The sequence below is a fragment of the Ictidomys tridecemlineatus genome, chromosome 1, assembly GCF_052094955.1.
Source record: "Ictidomys tridecemlineatus isolate mIctTri1 chromosome 1, mIctTri1.hap1, whole genome shotgun sequence".
In the NCBI taxonomy this organism is placed as follows: domain Eukaryota; kingdom Metazoa; phylum Chordata; class Mammalia; order Rodentia; family Sciuridae; genus Ictidomys; species Ictidomys tridecemlineatus.
The window spans coordinates 110242231-110260980 of NC_135477.1; the positions used below are offsets into that span (position 1 = coordinate 110242231).

At 33.3% G+C, this 18750-nt stretch overlaps 1 protein-coding gene and 1 long non-coding RNA gene across 9 annotated transcripts in view; one reads left to right on the forward strand and one right to left on the reverse strand.

Annotated features, from left to right (window-relative positions):
• Window positions 1-1089: 1089 nt before the first annotated feature.
• Nudt12 (nudix hydrolase 12) lies at window positions 1090-15384 on the reverse strand. Of its 7 annotated transcripts, XM_013359002.4 has the most exons (8): window positions 15240-15364; window positions 14603-14696; window positions 12450-12661; window positions 11207-11796; window positions 8328-8495; window positions 6635-6748; window positions 4327-4526; window positions 1090-3138 (listed from the first exon to the last, which is right to left on the reverse strand). In XM_013359002.4, exons 2-8 carry the CDS (start codon window positions 14672-14674, stop codon window positions 3028-3030), a joined length of 1467 nt encoding a protein of 488 aa, XP_013214456.1. In that variant the 5' UTR covers window positions 14675-14696; window positions 15240-15364; the 3' UTR covers window positions 1090-3027. The 7 variants fall into 7 exon arrangements, with proteins under 7 accessions (XP_013214456.1, XP_005326177.1, XP_013214461.1 ...); XM_005326120.5 differs by lacking the exon at window positions 14603-14696 and having other exon boundaries at window positions 15240-15384; XM_013359007.4 differs by lacking the exon at window positions 14603-14696 and having other exon boundaries at window positions 12450-12602; window positions 15240-15370.
• Window positions 15377-18750, forward strand: part of LOC110598229 (uncharacterized) — a 119568-nt gene continuing 116194 nt past the window's right edge. The window contains exon 1 of one of the 2 annotated variants that reach the window (XR_005727901.2): window positions 15377-15527. This is a non-coding gene — a long non-coding RNA (uncharacterized LOC110598229). The remainder of the gene's footprint in view (window positions 15528-18750) is intronic. The other variant, XR_002484069.3, reaches the window with a different exon arrangement.

Genomic DNA, 18750 nt, shown 5'->3' on the forward strand with positions numbered 1-18750 from the left:
GGAGAAGTCTTTGTTACCCCTTTTCAAATAAACCCTGTTTTATATGTGTGCCTTGGCGAGCTTTTCTAATATTATACTTCAATATGTGAGGAAGCAGAACTCGTCACTGGTAACCCATATTATCAATAGGACAGGCATATATTCAGCCTCACAGACTTGAGCATGTGCAAGGGAGGCATGGCAAATATCCAAGCCATATTATACATTCATGATGCCTCAGTGCATGTGTGGTGGAATAGTCAAAAACTGAGTTCTGCCCAAGAAGGGAGGCACACAAGCCAGAACATTTTGCTACCCTCATCCTAATGCTCTAACTTAGGTACTTGCCACACCACCTGAGACTGGTCTTGCTCCAGTGGTGAGTATACACAAAAACTCCAAATTGTAATGTTTCCAAGTTTTCTGCTCCCCAGAACAGCCTGGTTCCTAACAATAGGAACCCTCTCAAGGTGACTTCTGGTTATAGCAATGAGAATTTGCTATGTATTAACTTTCTCCTCCTGAGCGAGCTAGCAAGTTATGTGACAGACATGCTCAGACCAAATCCCCAAATTTAGAGCTTGCATAAACCATGGATTTCGCCTGCAATTATGAAGGCTGTAGCTAGTACTGGGTCTAAATGCACTTCCACCTATCCTATGCTTGTGATGCTGAGTTGCACTGTACTATTCTGTTTCCTTTCTAATTCTTCACACTGTTTAGATTTCCCATCACTCCTCTATTGGTCCTTAGTCTTTTCCCTCCATTTCTCTCCTTGGTTCTTATCCCTCAGTCACACAAAGGGAATTTTTATTCCCCTATGTTCTTTTTTTCTCCCCTGCCCTATTTTTTTTTTTTTTTTTTTTTTTTTTTACCTTTTCAGTGCTGGGGAGCTTGGGATAAAACCCAGGACCTCACACATGATAGGCAAATGCTTTACCATAGTGCTATATACCTGGCCTTCATATTAAAATTTTACATTTTCCAAATATGAAAATGTTTTAATAAGAATTTTGTACCTTTGCTTGTCAACACATCAATACTAAATGGGATAAAATCTGAAATTTGGATTTTTTCCATGTGGCAAAACATATTAAAATTACACATCACTCAAAACAAAAAATAATATTTTAATGTACTGTTACATTCATTTTCATTAGAATATATTTATGGAACTTACACCGATACCATTTTTAATTGGCTATTCTTTCTATTTACATGTAGTTATTTACCTCTCAGAGGTTAGAAATTTAGGAATAATTATTAAAATAATAATTTACTTACATATTGGTTTTCCCCAAGTGCAGGATTAAATATCAGATACTAAATTTATAACCACATTTGTCAACACTTTATATTTTACCTTCTTATACTAACATTAGGAGGAAATCCTTGGTTTTACAATGTAATGTCAGAATGTGCAAGTATTAAAAGTTCATTAGAGTAAAATTGAACCTCAAGTCATTATATGTCATAATAACCAAGGCACATCATTTTACATAGTTTTGTGACTGTAACATTATTATAAACATAAATGTCCTAGGTAGGTCTTAATTTGGCTTATGATATCAATTAGCTAAAAAATTATTCATTAGCAAAATAAAGCTTTAAGAAAGTTATCTTATTTAAGTTAAATATATTTTAGTACTGTATGTAAAGTTTTAATATTTGGTAAGGAAAATTTATTCTTATCATCCCTTCTTTTAATTTATTCTACATACATTTTTGGTAATAGCTTCTATTTCCTATTATAGGGAGAATCTTGCCCTGGGTTATACAGTACAGTGGGTTATAATTATTTATGTAACTTTTATCAATTAATTAAACTTAACTTTCATAATATCTTTTTATTTATCTATAAAATAAGGGCAATGAAATACATATATAACTCCTAAGATCTCTTCCAGTTCTAAAATATAATAGTAAAGAGCCAAATTATATAAATTTGTACATTTATAAAAATGTACCTCTTAAAATGATTTCAAAATAGCCTTGTAAAATATGAATTTCTATGTTGCAAAACTGTCAACCACAATTTACTTTCTTACTCAGTTCTAAAATATAGTTACTTTATCAAGTCTCCTTAGAATATGTTGAAATGTCAAAACCAAGATGTTGTATTTGAGCATTATAAACATTGTTGGTAATGATTATACAATTTTTTGGTTAATACAGATACAGCCCTCATTATGAAGTGAAATAAAGTCAGTGTTTTTAACTGAATATGTAACTATACCTGGAATTTATTAAATATTTTACCTTTGAGGACAAATCTTTTTAAATATGTTTAATTTCAGTGAAAAAGCAGAGAATCTTGATTAAGAACAACTTTAGGTATAAATAATATATAAACAGGTGTATTTTAACTTTAGGTTTAAGGAAGGGTCCTAGACAATGGTATGTTCTCTTGTTAGCTCTCCTTCCATTAAGTATGGTATCCTAAGATCACCTGTAGAGTTATTTATCAAAAAATTCTTAACACTGGTCAAATTAGACTAGGAGCAACACTATAATAGCACCACTGCTAGAACAAGAGAACCAGAAGAAAAGAATAAGTGGAACTGCAATGAGAAAATGAGGGAAAATCAGATACTGGTAATTTAAAGGACCTTTACAATAATGAAAAGACTGAAAATCAATGCAGGCTCAAAATTCACTAAAATTATTTTGTTTCAGTTTTCAAATAAGGAATTTTAATGAGCAATCTAATGCTTATAAGAGGCACTATAATTCAGGCTTACTCACATTTCTATATAACATAATTTTTCTTATTAGAAATACGGTTTTGTGAGAAAAAAATTGTGAAGCAAACTACCCGAAAATTCAAAGGTTGACCCAAATGTAACACAATCCTGAGGCAATGTTGTAATTTATAAAAATATGATTTCTGTGGTTAACTATGGAAAGAACACTTTGAAATATTTTGAAAGCCCAATATGGCATTTCATGTTATTACATTCTAAAAAGCATTGAGTATTTCTAATCTCACATAGGGAATAAGTGGCATTAGGAATTAAATAACACTCAAACAAAGACTATTTCTTTGATTTAGAGATTGGGATTCATTCCAATCCAGTGTTTGATTAGTTGATGTGCAATAGCTCGGCTTGGTGGCACAAAGAATGCCTGTTGCTTCCCTTTGGTCAGAACATCCACAACCTAAAATAAAGCACAATAAAATGCATTAGGATTTCAACACTGTAGCAGTTAAATACTATTTCCATGTTTATATAATGCAACCAAAATGTGATGAGTTTTATAGTGACAAAAAATAGTAGAATGTGACACCTATTCTCAACATGCAAAATTTAGTATGCATGTTTAGAATAGATGTCACATTCTACTATATTAAAATTTAGTATAGCATTTTTAATTGCTTCACTGAATAGTTTTTCAATTTATAATGTTCCAGAAAGGCACAGTTCCTTATGAAAATGAAGTTATGAAAAAACAACTTGTGCTTCATACTTAATTTCAAAATAAAGTCAACCTTTGGGACTGTTTCCCTTCCCTTTTCTAAAGTTTCAAAACAATAAGCCGTTCTCTACCTTTTGGGGTTAAGTATAAAATAAAATTAATTTTATGTGGACAAAGTTAGAAAGCATTTCAGGTCTACCATTGCAGAATGCCCATTTGCTTGTTTCTTTTTTTTTTTTTTTTAGTTGTTGATAGACCTTTATTTTATTTATTTATTTTTATGTGGTATTGAGAATTGAACCCAATTGCCTCACACATGCCAAGCAAGTAGACTACTGCTGAGCCACAACCCAGTCCTCCATTTGTTTCTTATACAAATGCTTTGTTATGTGCAAAACACAGAAAAGTAACATCTTTCATTATAGTATTTAGAGATGTTTTAAAAAGATTTTGTAAGTGTATATTTGTTATATACAGTTATATCCTTTTTGTCCTTCAGTATATTTCAAAATAAATAGTTTTCAAAAGCTTTAAGCATTTTTACTGATATTTTTTGAGGCCTACTTATTTTATGCTATGAACTAAAATATAAAATATCTGAGAATATATTCTTGTTTCTTATCTCTGAGCTAAGGTTTATGTACATTAAGTCCAGTGAAAGGTGTTATCATTAATTAGAAGGAATCATATCTGAAATTTGAAATAACATGGAATCATCGTTACTAGAAAAATCACACAGAGTAAGTTAAAATAGAATACATTAATGAAAACATACACTTCCTATATGCAATTATCAATTAGATTGTAATCCATGCATAACAAGAAAGTGTGGATTCATTCAGCTTGTTGAAAATATGCTTCTTTGCTGCATGCCCAACCAATATTGTCAGGTAACAATCAATAGGAGAAGGAAATTAAATTGAACTTTACCTGTTCTCTAGTGAACCAGCGGGCATCCTCTATTTCATTCTTGTCAACTTTAATTTCTGTAGACACTGCCACAGCTAAACAACCAATCATTAAGGAAGACGGCATTGGCCATGGTTGACAAGAGACATACTGAACATGGCCAACTTTGACTCCACTTTCCTCTTCTACTTCTCTCCGAACAGCATCTTCTATTGTCTCCCCTAATCAAATGGAGCAAAAGAACAAGTTGCTGATGAACATGCTCTGGACATTTTGTGCTCCAAATGGTGCAAACATTTGAAATGCACTTTGAGGAAAAACCCAATTGAAAGATTGCTAATACTAGACTGGAAGTGCAAAATTAAAACAAACAAACAAACAAAAAAAACTCCATTATTTTTAAAAGTATACGCCCACTATAGACTATCAAACTGTCAATAAAACTGTACATTTGTTGTCAGTTACATTTTACAAATAATAATTATAAAGTTTAAACCTATACATCACCTACTGTTAGCTAAGCATTATGCAAACATATTATCTCATTTATAGATTATCACCAAATAGTTCCAAATTATCTTTTATGACTTTTACAAATAGTTCTTTCTTTATTAAAATCTTAAAACTTTAAAAAAAGTTGTCAAACAATTACTGCAGAGAACTTTTTTCATCTCATTATACATAAGATAAAATTCAATATTTTGTTGACTTGGCTATCATAAAATAAAATGATGCCCATAAATGTCCTTTATATTTCTGGAATTTATTGAAAATGAGAAGTATAACAGAAAAAAATGCTTTTATTTATTTATTTAAAATTTATCTGTAAATATAGAAGTTTTTTGTTACATATAATAATATTTAGCTTTCTATTTCAATATATTAATAAATCTACACAAAAATTACAAACATATTTATCAAAAGAAAATACAGTTTTGGAGTAATACAAGATATCTGTAATATCATAATCATCAGAATTTAACAAATAATACATATTTAAAGATTACTAAAATCAATAAGGAAAAAGGATAAGCAACCAAAAAAATAGGCTATAAAAATCTAAAATGAAAAAAATGGATATATTTGCATATTTGAAAAAAAAAAGCTGCATTAGCAGAGAAACAGAAATGCAAACAATGGCATACTATTTCATACCCTTGAAAATGAAAATCCTAACTTGGTGAAGATGTGGAATAATGGAACATTTCATCTGCTAATGGTGGGAGTATAAATTGGCAGCAACCCTTGGAGAGTAACTTGACAAAGTCTAGAAAAGGTTAAGATGCTCATGTATAGCTAGCAATTCTGCTCCATGTATATATTCTATGTAACTCTTACAGGTATGCATTAGAAGTATAAAAAAATTCATTGTAGTCTTGTTCATAATAGTAAGAACCTTGAAATTCACAGCAGAAAGGATGAGTAAATGGTAGCATATTCATATGAATATATATATAGAATGCTACCCAGCAGTTAAAAATTGACCTAGTACTAGTAGAAGTATAGTAATTAGGAGCAAAGACTCAGAAGTCAAACTGCTTTGGTTTGAATACTTTTCCTATCACTTACTAGTGATCTGCCTTATTGCTCTCATCTGTAAAATTGCTAGTATAGTTCCTACTTTATAAAGATCATATGATTTAATGAACATAAAGCCTCCAGAACAGAGTCTGGTATTATATACTATTATAGTTTGATTTATCATTATTCTTTAGCAGTGTAGATTAATATCAAAAGTTGTGAATAGACATTGATTAATTAATTTATTAACTTATTTCCAAAAATCCTTACTGAGCTCCTAGGATATGTGAAGCATCTGCCTTAATGGTCTGAGATATAGAAAAGATTAAAATAAAGTTCCTATTCTTATGGAATTGACATTTTAGTAAGAGCAGAAAATAAATAAGTAAATATACAAAATATTAGGTAATGTAAAGTGCTGTAGGGAAAAATCAAGCAGGATGTTATGGGATTATGAATGTAGGGTATGGGGCCTTACTAATACATTAGGGGAAATCACATAAGGCTTCTCTGCAAAGGTGACAGTTAAGTATAGTACCGAAGAGAGGTGTAAACCATCTAGATAACTTGGCCAACATCTATACAAAATAGAAAATACAGTGTTTTTAATAAACAAAATTATAATATTAGCAAAAATATGAAATTTATTTCATTTAAATTATATCATTAAAATGATTAAAATATTTAAAAATATTCCAGTTTTATAACATGATAATTTATTAGAGATTATATCTCAAATGCCATCTAAAATTTTATTTGGAAATTAAAAATTAAATGAAATTATAAAAATTATTCAGAAGAGGCTTACCAGGTTCAATAAATCCGGCAAGACAAGTAAACATGCCTGGGGGAAATCTTTTCTGCCTGCCTAAAAGACATTTGGTCCCATCTGGATGAATAACTTGCATGATTACTACTGGATCTGTTAAAAAAATAAAAAAAATATCAGATACATGAAGGACAGGAAAAATAATTTAGATTCATTGTGTAAAGTTACTGTTTGGCAGGATAACATATCTCTTGTAGAAACAAGACTCATCATAATTATAAGACTGTTTTTTTCTGCTTTGACGTGGCTGATCAGAGTTTCTTAGAGAAATTTTATAGAATACTGTTGGTATGCTAAAGGAAGATCATTTTTGTCCTCCTTCCCCCAATCTTAGTAACATTTATTTTGTACTTAGGGTAGTCTAGGAATATTATTACTATTACTATTATTATTATTACTATGTATTTTGTAGTTGTAGTTGGACATTTATTTATTTATTTTTATGCAGTGCTGAGGAACCCAGTGCCTTGTACATGCTAGACAAGCACTCTACTGCTGAGCCACAACCCCATTTTTTAATGAGAAAGAGTAGGTAATACATAGATGGGCATAGGGAAAAATTCAAATCTTACAAATTAATACAGTAAATTTCCCTCTACTTTGCATCCTAATTCTTTACAAATGTTTCTGAAAGCTAATGTGGCTGTATGATTAGGTTTAAATTATTTTTTAAAAAAGTAAATAATAGTTCCTTTCTCTAGAAGTCATTGATCTTTACTAAATGATGATTGAGAACAAGGAATTAAATTTAAAAGGCTCTTGAGCAACAAAAACAGATGTCACTAAGCCATGCATTTTACTCCCTGGAGACTTCCTCAAGTGTTGCTGAGTCTATCTATTTTTCTAGGTTTTCTTTTTTGGGGGGCTGACCAGAGATTAAATTCGGGGGTACTTGGCCACTGAGCCACATCTTCAGCCTTATTTTGTACTTTATTTAGAGACAGGGTCTCAGTCAATTGCTTAGTGCCTGAGGTTGCTAAGGATGGCTTTGAACTGGCAATCCTCCTATCTCAGCCTCTTTAGCTGCTGGGATTATAGGCATACACCACTGTGCCTGGCACTATTTACTCGGTTCTCATGGTTTTAAAGGACTAGGTTATCAGATTTCCAAACCTACAGACACAAAATAGTAATTAGAAGGAAAGAAGGTACAATGGACACTAGAATGAGATGCTAACTCCTGGCTGTACTGCTTTGGTAAGGCCTCAAACACGCACTGAATTTTTTTTTTTTTTCTCTCCATAAAGGAGTCAGACTGGCTGACTTTTGAAATTATGAATTTCACATCAAATTCAAAATGATTAACAAAATTAAATGATTAATTATATATCATGTCTTAATACTGAAAATTATGAAAGTGCTTAACCACTGAGCCACATCCCCGGCCCTTTTTATATTTTTATATAGGGATTGGGTCTTGTTGCTCAGGGCCTCATTAAATTGCTGAGGCTGGCTCTGAACTTGCAATCCTCCTGTCTCAGCCTCCTGAGCCACTGGGACTACAAGTGCATGCTGAATCACCTGGCTAATATTTATATCCTTAATGGTTAAATCAAACATATTTTAATAAACAGGTAAATCTTTTAGCACCTCAAAGAACTTGTTTTTCCAGAATGTCTAATTCTCCATGACTCCAGGTGGTTGAAATTTCACTATAAAACAAAAGGCTTACCAACTCTTGGATATGATGTATTATGAACGCCTTGAAGACTAGGACAGTCTTCTTTTAAACATACTCTCTTGTAGCCACCTTCTTCAATTTTAGTTGCACTTCCACAAGTTGGGCAGAACTTGTATCGACTGTGCCAGGCAAGGACAGACCTTGCTTGAGCTACAACCCCTTCCAAAAAGAAGCACCAAAAAATGTAATCAATAAAAAATTGTAAACACACACACACACACACACACAACACATTAATATATAGGTACAGTTCGTTTTCCACATTATTTTATATGTACTATAGTTGAACATGATGGTGGGATTTGTTGTTACATATCTGTTTATGCACACAATATAACAATATATTTATTTGGCCAATATTATTCTAGGTATAATGTTTTAAGCTATAATAAGCATAATTTTCTGACTATCCATGTGACATTCAGAAACAGTTTTAGTATTTTTTATTATGTTAGTATTTTTTCTGTTAATAGTTGTTTGGTATTTGTTTTTATGTTATGTTAGTATGTTTTTTGTTAATAGTTTTTGTTTCTATGATGTATATTTTCTTTTGAAGTAAAAGATTTAACTTTCCAGATAACAAAAGAAAATTGCATTTAAACTCTCAACCGCAGCAACAAAACTACAAAGAAAGTTCCTAATGTCAGCTTGAATTATAAAGGAGATATTAGTAGAAACTTATCTCTACTCTCCTTCTTGGTGACTAAGTTAATGCTGGTCCATGACATGGTGGAACACATCCTATTTTCAACTGGAGACTCCTTATAGTATAAAACACATTATATTCACAACATTTGTGGTTAATGTCATTTATAGTATGTACATTTTGGCTATAACCTTTACACTGGCACATCAAAAAGAATTAACATGGCCTGACTCAAACTATTACAATTGAGGCAATAAAACTAGAAACTACATTTCAAATGACTGATGAATTTTCTTTTTAAATTACTCTTAGTTTTTGGAAAAGGGAACACAAAGAAGTAACTGTGTTATACAGCGAGTTAGTAAGGTCCTGAGTTTCCTTACTTGTAAAATAATTAAAAAAAAGCAATTAGGTCATTTATAATTTTGAACTTAAAATTATACATATAGAAAAAAATTATACATATAGCTTCAAATAAGAGGTTTTTTTCCCCCTCTCTCTTTTTTAAAGTCAACTTTTTCTTCAGTTTAAGATAAAGAATAAAATATACCACACCAGCCTTTAAGGAAGTATCCAAGGTCTACCATATCATGTAAGGGAAGGTGAATATTAATAATTGATTCCTTTCTAACCTTTTATTAAATCTTTAGTATATCATAATTTGATTTCTGTTCCTTCCACCCAACTGATATTCCTCTGGTCAAACTCAACAATAGCTTCATAATATCAAAATCGAAGACATTTTAAAACAAATTGTCTTCATTTTACTCAAATTCTCATCAGGATTCAACATATTTGAGCTCATCCTTCTTGAAATATTCTTTCTTGGTTTCTTTCTACCTTATAGCCATTATGTCTCCTTTGATGACTCTTCTGCTTAAACCTGACCTCTAAATTTAGGGGGATTTAGGTATAATTCTGAAGCTTTTTTTCTTCGTTGATCTCAATCAGTAATGTCAGTAATTTCTTTGGACTTAAATATCATCTCTGTGTTGACAACTATCAAATTCGCCTCTCCAGTACAGCCCTCTTCTGAGTTTCATATTCCAATATCCTTCTCTAAAATTTAACATACACAAAAGTACACTCTTGATTTATTTCCTCCAAGTCTGTCCTACCTTCCTTGCTCTACCTATCACCCATTATTATTAATCCATTTTGCTGTTGTGCATAACTAATTCGAATTTAAAAAAAGGAAAAAAAAACAGTGGCATTACTATATATCAAATTATTCCAGTCTCCTAGTAGTCATTCATGTTCTTTTTCTTATTATATACTCCATACTCAATCCATCAGCAAGTAGTACTGATCTTATTTCCAAAATATGTATCTTAAATGTACCTTCTTTTCTACACCTCTACTGTTAGCTCTTCCTTCCTTGGTTCCTTGCTCTTCCTTTCTTTTTTCAGTACTGAGGGGTACTGTATCACTGAACTATTTATCCCCAATCCTTTTTTTTTTTGACACAGGGTCTATTTTGAGTTGTGCAGAATTGTCTTCAAACTGTGATCTTGCGGTCTCAGCCTCCCAAGCTGCTACTATTAGCACTTTAATTTGTGCCTGAGTCAAGGGCACTTATAATAGTCTCAATCTACAGATAAAGCTATCAGTCCTACCTTCAGAATATCTCAAACACTCCCTTTCTCTCCATTTCTACTGCCACCATCTAATCTAAGCCATTGGTCAGATGTGTTTGTTATATTGCAAGCAATCTGTTATCTGGGCAATACTTAACACAGGACTCCTAACTTCTACAGTTTAGCTATATATCTACAATTCATGCTCTACAAACACACTAATATGAGGTTTTTCTTTTAAAAAAATAAAACACACAAAACGTCAGGTTAGAACATTTAAATGGCAATTAGAATAAAATACTACTTCTTATCATGTCATAAAAAATCCCCAGCGACAGAAAATAACACAAAAGAAAAACAGTTGAGAACTGTGCCATCATGTTCAGTGTATAGCAGGGGCTGAAGAATTAAACACTAAAGAATGAGAAGCAACCATCAGGCATTAAGGTTAATTCTGAGAAAATATAACCAAGTGGTCTAGAGGGAAAACTTTGGAAGTTTCTAATGAAGATAGCTTAGTTTCACGCTTACTAGAAAAAATGTGCCTCCTGGAAATTGCAGATACAATTTAACTCCATCTGGTAATAACCTGGTTTTTCTAAAAACCAGATTATTACCAATGCAAGCAAGCAGTATTCATTTCTTACCAGCTTCTTTTTCTTTCAACTGTAGGAGAGCTGGCATTGGAGGATGAAGAAAATAACAATTTTCATGTCTTTGCTTAAACTCTTCAGCAGCAATAGGGTCTATACCTAGTGCAAACCAGGCAATCAACCCATCTTCCTCTTCTTTTGGGACTTCTCCATCATAATTGCGTAGCTTTTTTTTCATTTCAAGTTCTACTCCAAGGAAAATCAAGGTGATCTTCTCAGGCTGAGTCAAGTAATCCTTTATATCTGTATGGTTCAGCTGACAAAGTCTTACTTCTGGCTGTTGAAAACTTTCTTTATTGCCACCTAGAGTAACCAAGGGACTTAAATCTGAGAAAAGGATATAAACTGTGGCAGGATGGCTTTCTTTAGCTAGCAGCCAGTCAGAATTATTTCTTTTTTCACTTTTCCGGTCCAGTAGTGTTCTGCTAAAATAATTTTCACATTCTTCTGCTTCATTGGTTAGAAACCAAGGCTTTTTCCCACCTTTAGCATTAGCTAATAAGTTGGCTATATGTTTATAACCCCAAAATATAGCAATATCTAGTGCAGTTTGTCTTGATTTATTGACAGTTGATCTGTCACACCTACAGATGAAAAAAAAATTGGAGAGGAAAAATAAAATAGAAAGTAAACATTTTTCTTGTAATTATTTCAATAAAATATTTCCAAATACACATTAGAGCCTCTCTTTAATGATTTTATAGATTATTTCTTTCTTTTGGTATGCAGTTTTTTTATTAGTAATGTTAAAAGAATCACTTAATAATTATAAGTAATGAAATAGTAAAGATAGTGGACATTTACAATTTCTGGATAATTACTTATAAAAAAGCATTAGTTTTATGTTCAATAAGGATACCAATATTCTAAAGTCATTGGTAGTCATAATGAGATTTGCATTTTTATTTGTGAGAAAAAGATTATGCATAAATTTGCTTTACTATTAAGAAGGAGGAAGGAATTTTATTTCAATAATAAAAGTTACAGCTGGGGATGTTTTCTCAGAGGACGAAGGCTTGCTTGGCACATAAGAAGTGTGGTTTAATTCCCAGAACCAGGAAAAAAAAGAGGTTAACAGTTTTTAGTTAGAAATTATGCTCTATTCTTGAATAACAAACTGGTCAATGCATTATTTACTAGCCCAGTAACATAAGTTCAGCTACAAGAAAAGGAAATACGTAACATAGAAATTTTAAATCACAAGTCCTTTCAGGTGGTAGAACCTAAAAATGTTTACCCTTTCTCAAGCAGAAATTGAACAACATCTGGGTGACCATTCCTTGCAGCATACATTAAAGCAGTCCAGCCATTTTCAGAAGTTTCATTGAGTAGAGATGGAGAATGACTGAGTATTCCTGTTAACTTGGCAATATCTCCTTCAGCAGCTGAACTGAGAAATTCAGAAATTATTTCCTGTTTTGGACTTCTTTTTATAGAAGACATTTCTTCCTTAAAAATAAGGAAAATAGGGGAAAATATCATTTGCAATTGGTTTTTGTAGTGATGTAGGAACATTATCTGAGTGCTAATGTTAGAATAATGTAATAGTTTTCAAAGCAATATATTCTTCAAAAGGTAATCAGTAGTCAACTGTCCTTACAGTACACAATTCAAAATTGTTATCAGTGAGAACTGTAATTCAATCCATATGTCCACAGGAAGGTATATAAAATAATGTACGAAGAGTTTTAGTAATTCAAGAGACTTGGGAGAGTGGGCCAGTAACCTCACAAACAAGAGAATATGAGGCAGATCAGAGATTTCATTACAGCGAGGGGACAAGAAAGACAGAATAAAAGCAGACAAAAATAAAAAGAGGTTTTTAGCAGATGACAAATAGTAGTATCTGATTCTATGGTATCAGATATAGGTCTTTGCCCTCAAAGAAATTATGATCCTATAATTGTTCAAAAGCTTTCTACATTTCACATATAAGCAATTTACTGCTTTACCTTACATGATTAATTTTGCAATCCATTTGATAATGACTTTGTTCATGCTATGAAGTAGGCTAGATTAAGGTATTTTGTATTTGAATAGATAATTTATATAAATCATTACTATTATTTTGTTGTTAATTTTCCCCAGTATTAAGGGCTAAACCCAGGGGCACTTTACCACTAGGCTACATCTGCTGCCTTTTTTATTTTTTGAGATGGGGTCTAAGTTGCTGAGGCTGGCCTTGAACTTCTGATCACCTTGTCTCAGCCTCCCAAGTAGCTAGGACTACAGGAGTGCACCAATGTGCTTAGCATCTGATAACTATTCTTGAAACTACCATCTATGTCTAATTGCACTTCAGTATTATCTTCGTCACAAATTAGATGACCACAAATTTTTGAGTCTATTATTGGACACAAGTTCTGTTAGTCTCTCTGGTATTCTTGAATCCCTGAATCTTTTCAAATCATCAACTTTGCTTTTTCTTTCTGATGTTTCAATGGAGGGCAAATAAAGAGGATTTGCCCCATACTTCTTAATAAATGCTATCTAATCATGAATTACATGTGGCGGGACACATACCAAGATATTTTGTGTGTAAAATGGTTCATGTTTCAATTGTCTATCAAATTCTCAAAGCATTTTTTAAGACATTTTTTTTTCTATGAAATGCTATTAAAAGATTTGGAACTATCTGAAGCAATCAGGCACTTAGGAAAAAGAGAATAAAAGGTTATATATAACACATAACTTTTGAAAGCTGTTGTCTCTTAGATTCTCAGACATCAGTCTAGCTGATCAATTCTGTAGTGCAGTATGAAAAAGTTTAGGAAAAAATGAGCTAAAGGTGAACTTTCTTATTTTGTAACTGTATAAATCAGTTAAAACTGCTCACAGGAATGGAAACAAACTAATATTTAAAGTCTATTTACAAATTAATGATATCAGAAAGCAATTTTTTTAATTTCTTTTGTTTTACCCTAGATTTACCCTCCAATACTTTCAATTGAAGTTTCCAAATGTGTTTAAAAGCATTATGAATAACAAAAGCTATAACTTTTCAACATTTTATTTTTGAGCACTGCTGAACAGACTCCTGTGTGGTCTCTATTCCAAATAGCCTTAAATTTATTTTCCATAATTTTTTTCTCAGTTTGTTCAGTGAGGATTGGTTTTATTTCACTGTCCCCTGTTCTAAGGTCATGGTCATTCCCTCATCCTCCTCACAGGCCACCAAGGGATTGCAAAATTGACCTCCAAAAAATATAGTGTCATTCACTATCACTAATGCAATGTTTATGCATACAGTATTCTCTGGAAAGAGAAAGTGAAAAAAATATACCCTGCTCCCCTTAGCTTTCTCAACAGAAAAGTCATCTCGAAATAGTACCATTTCTCATTCCGGAGAAGCACAGAAAATCTGATATCCAGCTCTACTGCTTGATTTACCTTTTCATTTCTTATTGACACGTCCTGTAGAAGGTAAGGATTTAAAGGCAGGATAAAGTGCTGCCCTTGCATTCCAAGAAGAGCATGAACTATTCTGGGAGGTCATTTAAAAGAATCTTAGATTTAAATGGACTTAGATTTTAATGAAACAAACATCCACGTTTACTAATGTGTAACCCGGGTCCCAAGGTCATATGGCTCCAGTGGGACAGAGCAAGACCTCATAGATGGCTCTATTACTGAAGTCCCCAACCATTATTTAACGAATTCCATTCCCTGGGCAGTCAAGACAGTCAATTAACCAATTAGGCAAAACCCCAGCACGGCCTCTCCAAACGGAGATGGTTTATTTTCTTGCCACTACTGTGAGATTCCGTCTTAAATGTGAAATCACATCCAAAGTAGCGTTACTTTTACCCCATCTCAAAACTTGGGCTGGAAGCTCCACCAGCCACTGGGTCGTCTGCACCCCCCGCCTGGTTCCGGGCCCCGCAGCAGCCCGGGCCCGGGCTCTCGCGCAGGCGCCCGCCAACCCAGCGCAAGGTGCGCCACACGACCGAGCTGGGGACCCGGGGAACTGGTCACCGCCTCCAGAGGGGATCCTGGGGTCGACTAACTCGCCGCTGCTGCTACTAACCCACGGGTGACCTGAGTAGTGGCAATCAGGATACAGTAGAAGGACTAGGAAATTCCAGCTCTCACTTTCCCCAGCGCCGGAGGCAACCTTCCCGACTTCCGGCGGAGGTCCGGTGTGCTCGCGCGGCTTGGCGGGAGTTGTAGTTTAAAGGTCACTGCCGTGAGTTCCGCATCGGGGGCGGGGCTCCGGATTGAAGGCGTGAGCGAACCGGGCTGACGACTCCGCAGGTTGTCGGTCCTCCCTTATTGAGGTGTGGAGCGCCCAGAACGGGCTACCTGAGAACTGTAGGTCTGTAGAAACGGTTTTGTTTTCCACTATTTCCCAGCCAGCTCCCCAACATTCCCTCAGCCAGTACAGATCAATGCATTTGAGTTTTTTCAAAGCATTTTGCGTGTTATCTAAACCTGGAATATTGGCCGAACCAAGTTACTTAGGTCTTGGCTGCTGTAAAATCTCAGTTCACCTCACGTGGAAAATGGTACGGTGTTCTAAAGTCTACCGCATTCAGTAGCCCTCTAAAACGTATGTATCAAACTCCCACAGTACCTACCTCCTTGGCTTGTAAGGTTTAACTAGAATATTGCATGTAAAGCTTTTCGGAAAGTAACAAGTATAGAACCGGCACCCACATTACAGTTATTGTTGCTGTTATTTATGTATTTCATTTTCTGTGCTTTCATTGCTGCCGAACTACAAAATTTTTGTTAGTTTGAGATTACAAGCTAGGTACTCCCAAACCAGTGGTTGTTCTTTGGCAATCAGCCACATCCATAAGGGTCTTTTAAGATCCTCATTGCTTCCTGTCCGAATTTTACGCTGTGGAAGCTCCTTCCCAAAGGAAAGCCGCATATACCCGCTGATACGTTGTTTTCCTAACTGTTCTGTCCTTTCTCTGAGTAGTAATCTTTAATGATTTCAGAGATCAGATAGGAGATCAGAAATACTACTTAGTTATCTCACTGGAATACCCAATTTTGTATTCAATGTATTAGATAAATTACATAATGAACCCTCATGAATTAATAATCTAGCATTAACAATTATTAATATGCAGTTCTTGCAGCCCTTTGGATTCTTTTGAAACAAATTCCAGACACTTTATTATTTCATTGATAAATACATAAGGATAAACTTCTTGGGATTATTAATATGTATCTAAAGAATAAGCACTTTAGAATATAATTATAGTATCATAAGTGTATAACTTAAATTTTTAACAATTCTATCATATGAACGATATTCAATATAACATTTACAATTATGTCATAAATTTTGTTTCTTGTTGTTTTATTCAAATCAGGACCTAAAGTAGGTCTCCACGTTAAATGTTATGTTTTTAAGATGTAGAATCCTTTCATTCCCATCCCCCAGCTTATTTGTTGAATTAACAATGAATTATAGTATTTTCCATTTTCTGAATTTTTTAGGTTGTATTCATATAGTATACTTTCTCCCTGTATTTCTTATAAGCCAGTAGTTAAATTTACAGAATTCTTTAGATTTTGTCTTATTTCTTATAGTCTTACATTAATAGGTGTGCAATGTATAGTTGTGATTTTTTTTGTTGTGTTGTAATTTATCATTGATTTCATATGTTGTCAGCCTGATAAAGTTTATGATAAACATATTTTCTATCAGTTTTTGAGCCAATGGTTTTAATAGCCATTGATGACTATTTTAATAGGTGTTGCAAAATGGTGATGTTCTAACTAATTTGATCATTCACTCTACACTTAGGAGACAAAAATAGTTTATAATAAACAAATTTTTTCTCATTAAGTATAGGATAAGGTAGGATAAGTAAGTGATTTTCTCCTTTGTTTTCTGAATAGTTCCCTAATATCCTTTAAGTTTAGAAGTTTATTTATGAACTCATGGTTGTTAATATTTTATGTATTTAGGTCATGGAAGATATTGTTTAAAATATTCTTATAACATTTATTATTTTGATATGCAGATTATTTAACCAGTGGGAACTTCCTCAAGTGAACCCAGAGTTCTTTCAACCAAACTCCTAGAGAGTTTGATAATTTACTTCCTTTCTACATTGACAAAATGCACAAACTCATCTTGTAGATATTCTGTTCCAGGCCTAGTGTCAGCCATTCTTCTATGATTTTTGGTTCCTTTGGGTGAAAAATGGTATTTGGATACCATCCTGTGTATTGGGGTGCTTATTGCTGATGGATTATTGTGGAATTCTCTGCATGTAACCCTTGCCTAAGCAAATTGAACAGATACAGATCCTTTCCAAAAGGCGTTTACATTCTAAGGGCAGTAATGGTGCCAACACAGGTATTAATGAAATACTGTATTACTTTATTACTTTGACATTTAGAAACTTAAAAGTTGAAATTCTTTAGCTTGACATACTATCCTTAAATGGATCCAACACATATTTTTAGGCATATTTTAAAAAGAATTTCATATAAACAGTCTCTGATATGGTCAAACTGACCTGTACATTGACTTGGAACATCTCATGCTCTCCTGGATTGCTGCTTACGCTTATGCTACTTTTCCTAACTTAGGTGCTTTCCTTTATTCAAATCCTACTGACTTCTCAAAGCCCAGCTCAAGTACTTTTTCCGTTAGATTATCTAGATCATTTCTGTTCATCGTGTTATCAGTTTCCCACCAATATTTCATTGCTCTTACCATCTTAATAAATGATGCCCATTTTTCCAATTGCTATATCTGTAAATTTTCTTTCTTTTTTTGACTTGAGGGCTTTTCCTTGTCACCAGATCACACTTTTCTTCTGCTCAGCCGATCAACAAAATCAGATAATTAATATTGCTTGAGAGAAATCCTCAACTAATGACTGACATGATGTGAAATGGTATATAAATAACTTAGTCTTTTTTTACCTTCTCTCTCAAAGGAACATGTTCTACACTGTTTTTTTATTTCCCTGGTGTGATTAGATTCTCTTCATCTATAGTAGATTAATATCCAACTCTCTTTTGGCTGTATCCCATTGCCTGTTTCCCTACCATTCCTTTCCTTCCTTACTTTTCTACCTTTGTTTCCTCCTATATGACCAATTATGTGTAAATCCTTGTCTCAGGATCTGCTTCTGAGGGACATAAACTAAGATAAGGATTTTTTTCCCTCTTTTCAATTCATAACCACCATTATGCAGTAGTTAGCCTCCCCTGCATGTCTTGGGAGAATCATTAACCATCATTAAGTAAATAAGTCCCTATTATCAGTCATTCTGGAACACATTATATTCTGTTGCCTTTATAAGAACAGTGTAATTGCAAATCAATGCATGAAATTTGGATTGATTGTCCTTGAAACGAATAATTTGTAGTTCAAACTTGAAAGCAACTTTTTCTTTTTTTCCCTCTGCCCATAGAATCACTTCACAAAATGGCTTGTCCTTCACTATTACTGCCCTCTAAAGACCACATGGACCTTTGGAAAGTTACTTGGAACCTTTTTTGAGTGTACTGCAAATGAATGTTGATATAACATATAGATTATTTTTTAAGACAGATACATG

What these genes read in the sequence shown, in the direction of transcription:
- Nudt12 (XM_013359002.4), bottom strand. Translation starts at nt 14,674, where the DNA reads ATGCAAGGGCAGCACTTTATCCTGCCTTTAAATCCTTACCTTCTACAG. An exon ending in TGTCAATAAGAAATGAAAAG is followed by an intron (nt 12,662 to 14,602) that starts GTAAATCAAGCA and finishes CTTATTTTTAAG; the next exon opens with GAAGAAATGTCTTCTATAAA. An exon ending in GTTGAAAGAAAAAGAAGCTG is followed by an intron (nt 8,496 to 11,206) that starts GTAAGAAATGAA and finishes TCTTTTTGGAAG; the next exon opens with GGGTTGTAGCTCAAGCAAGG.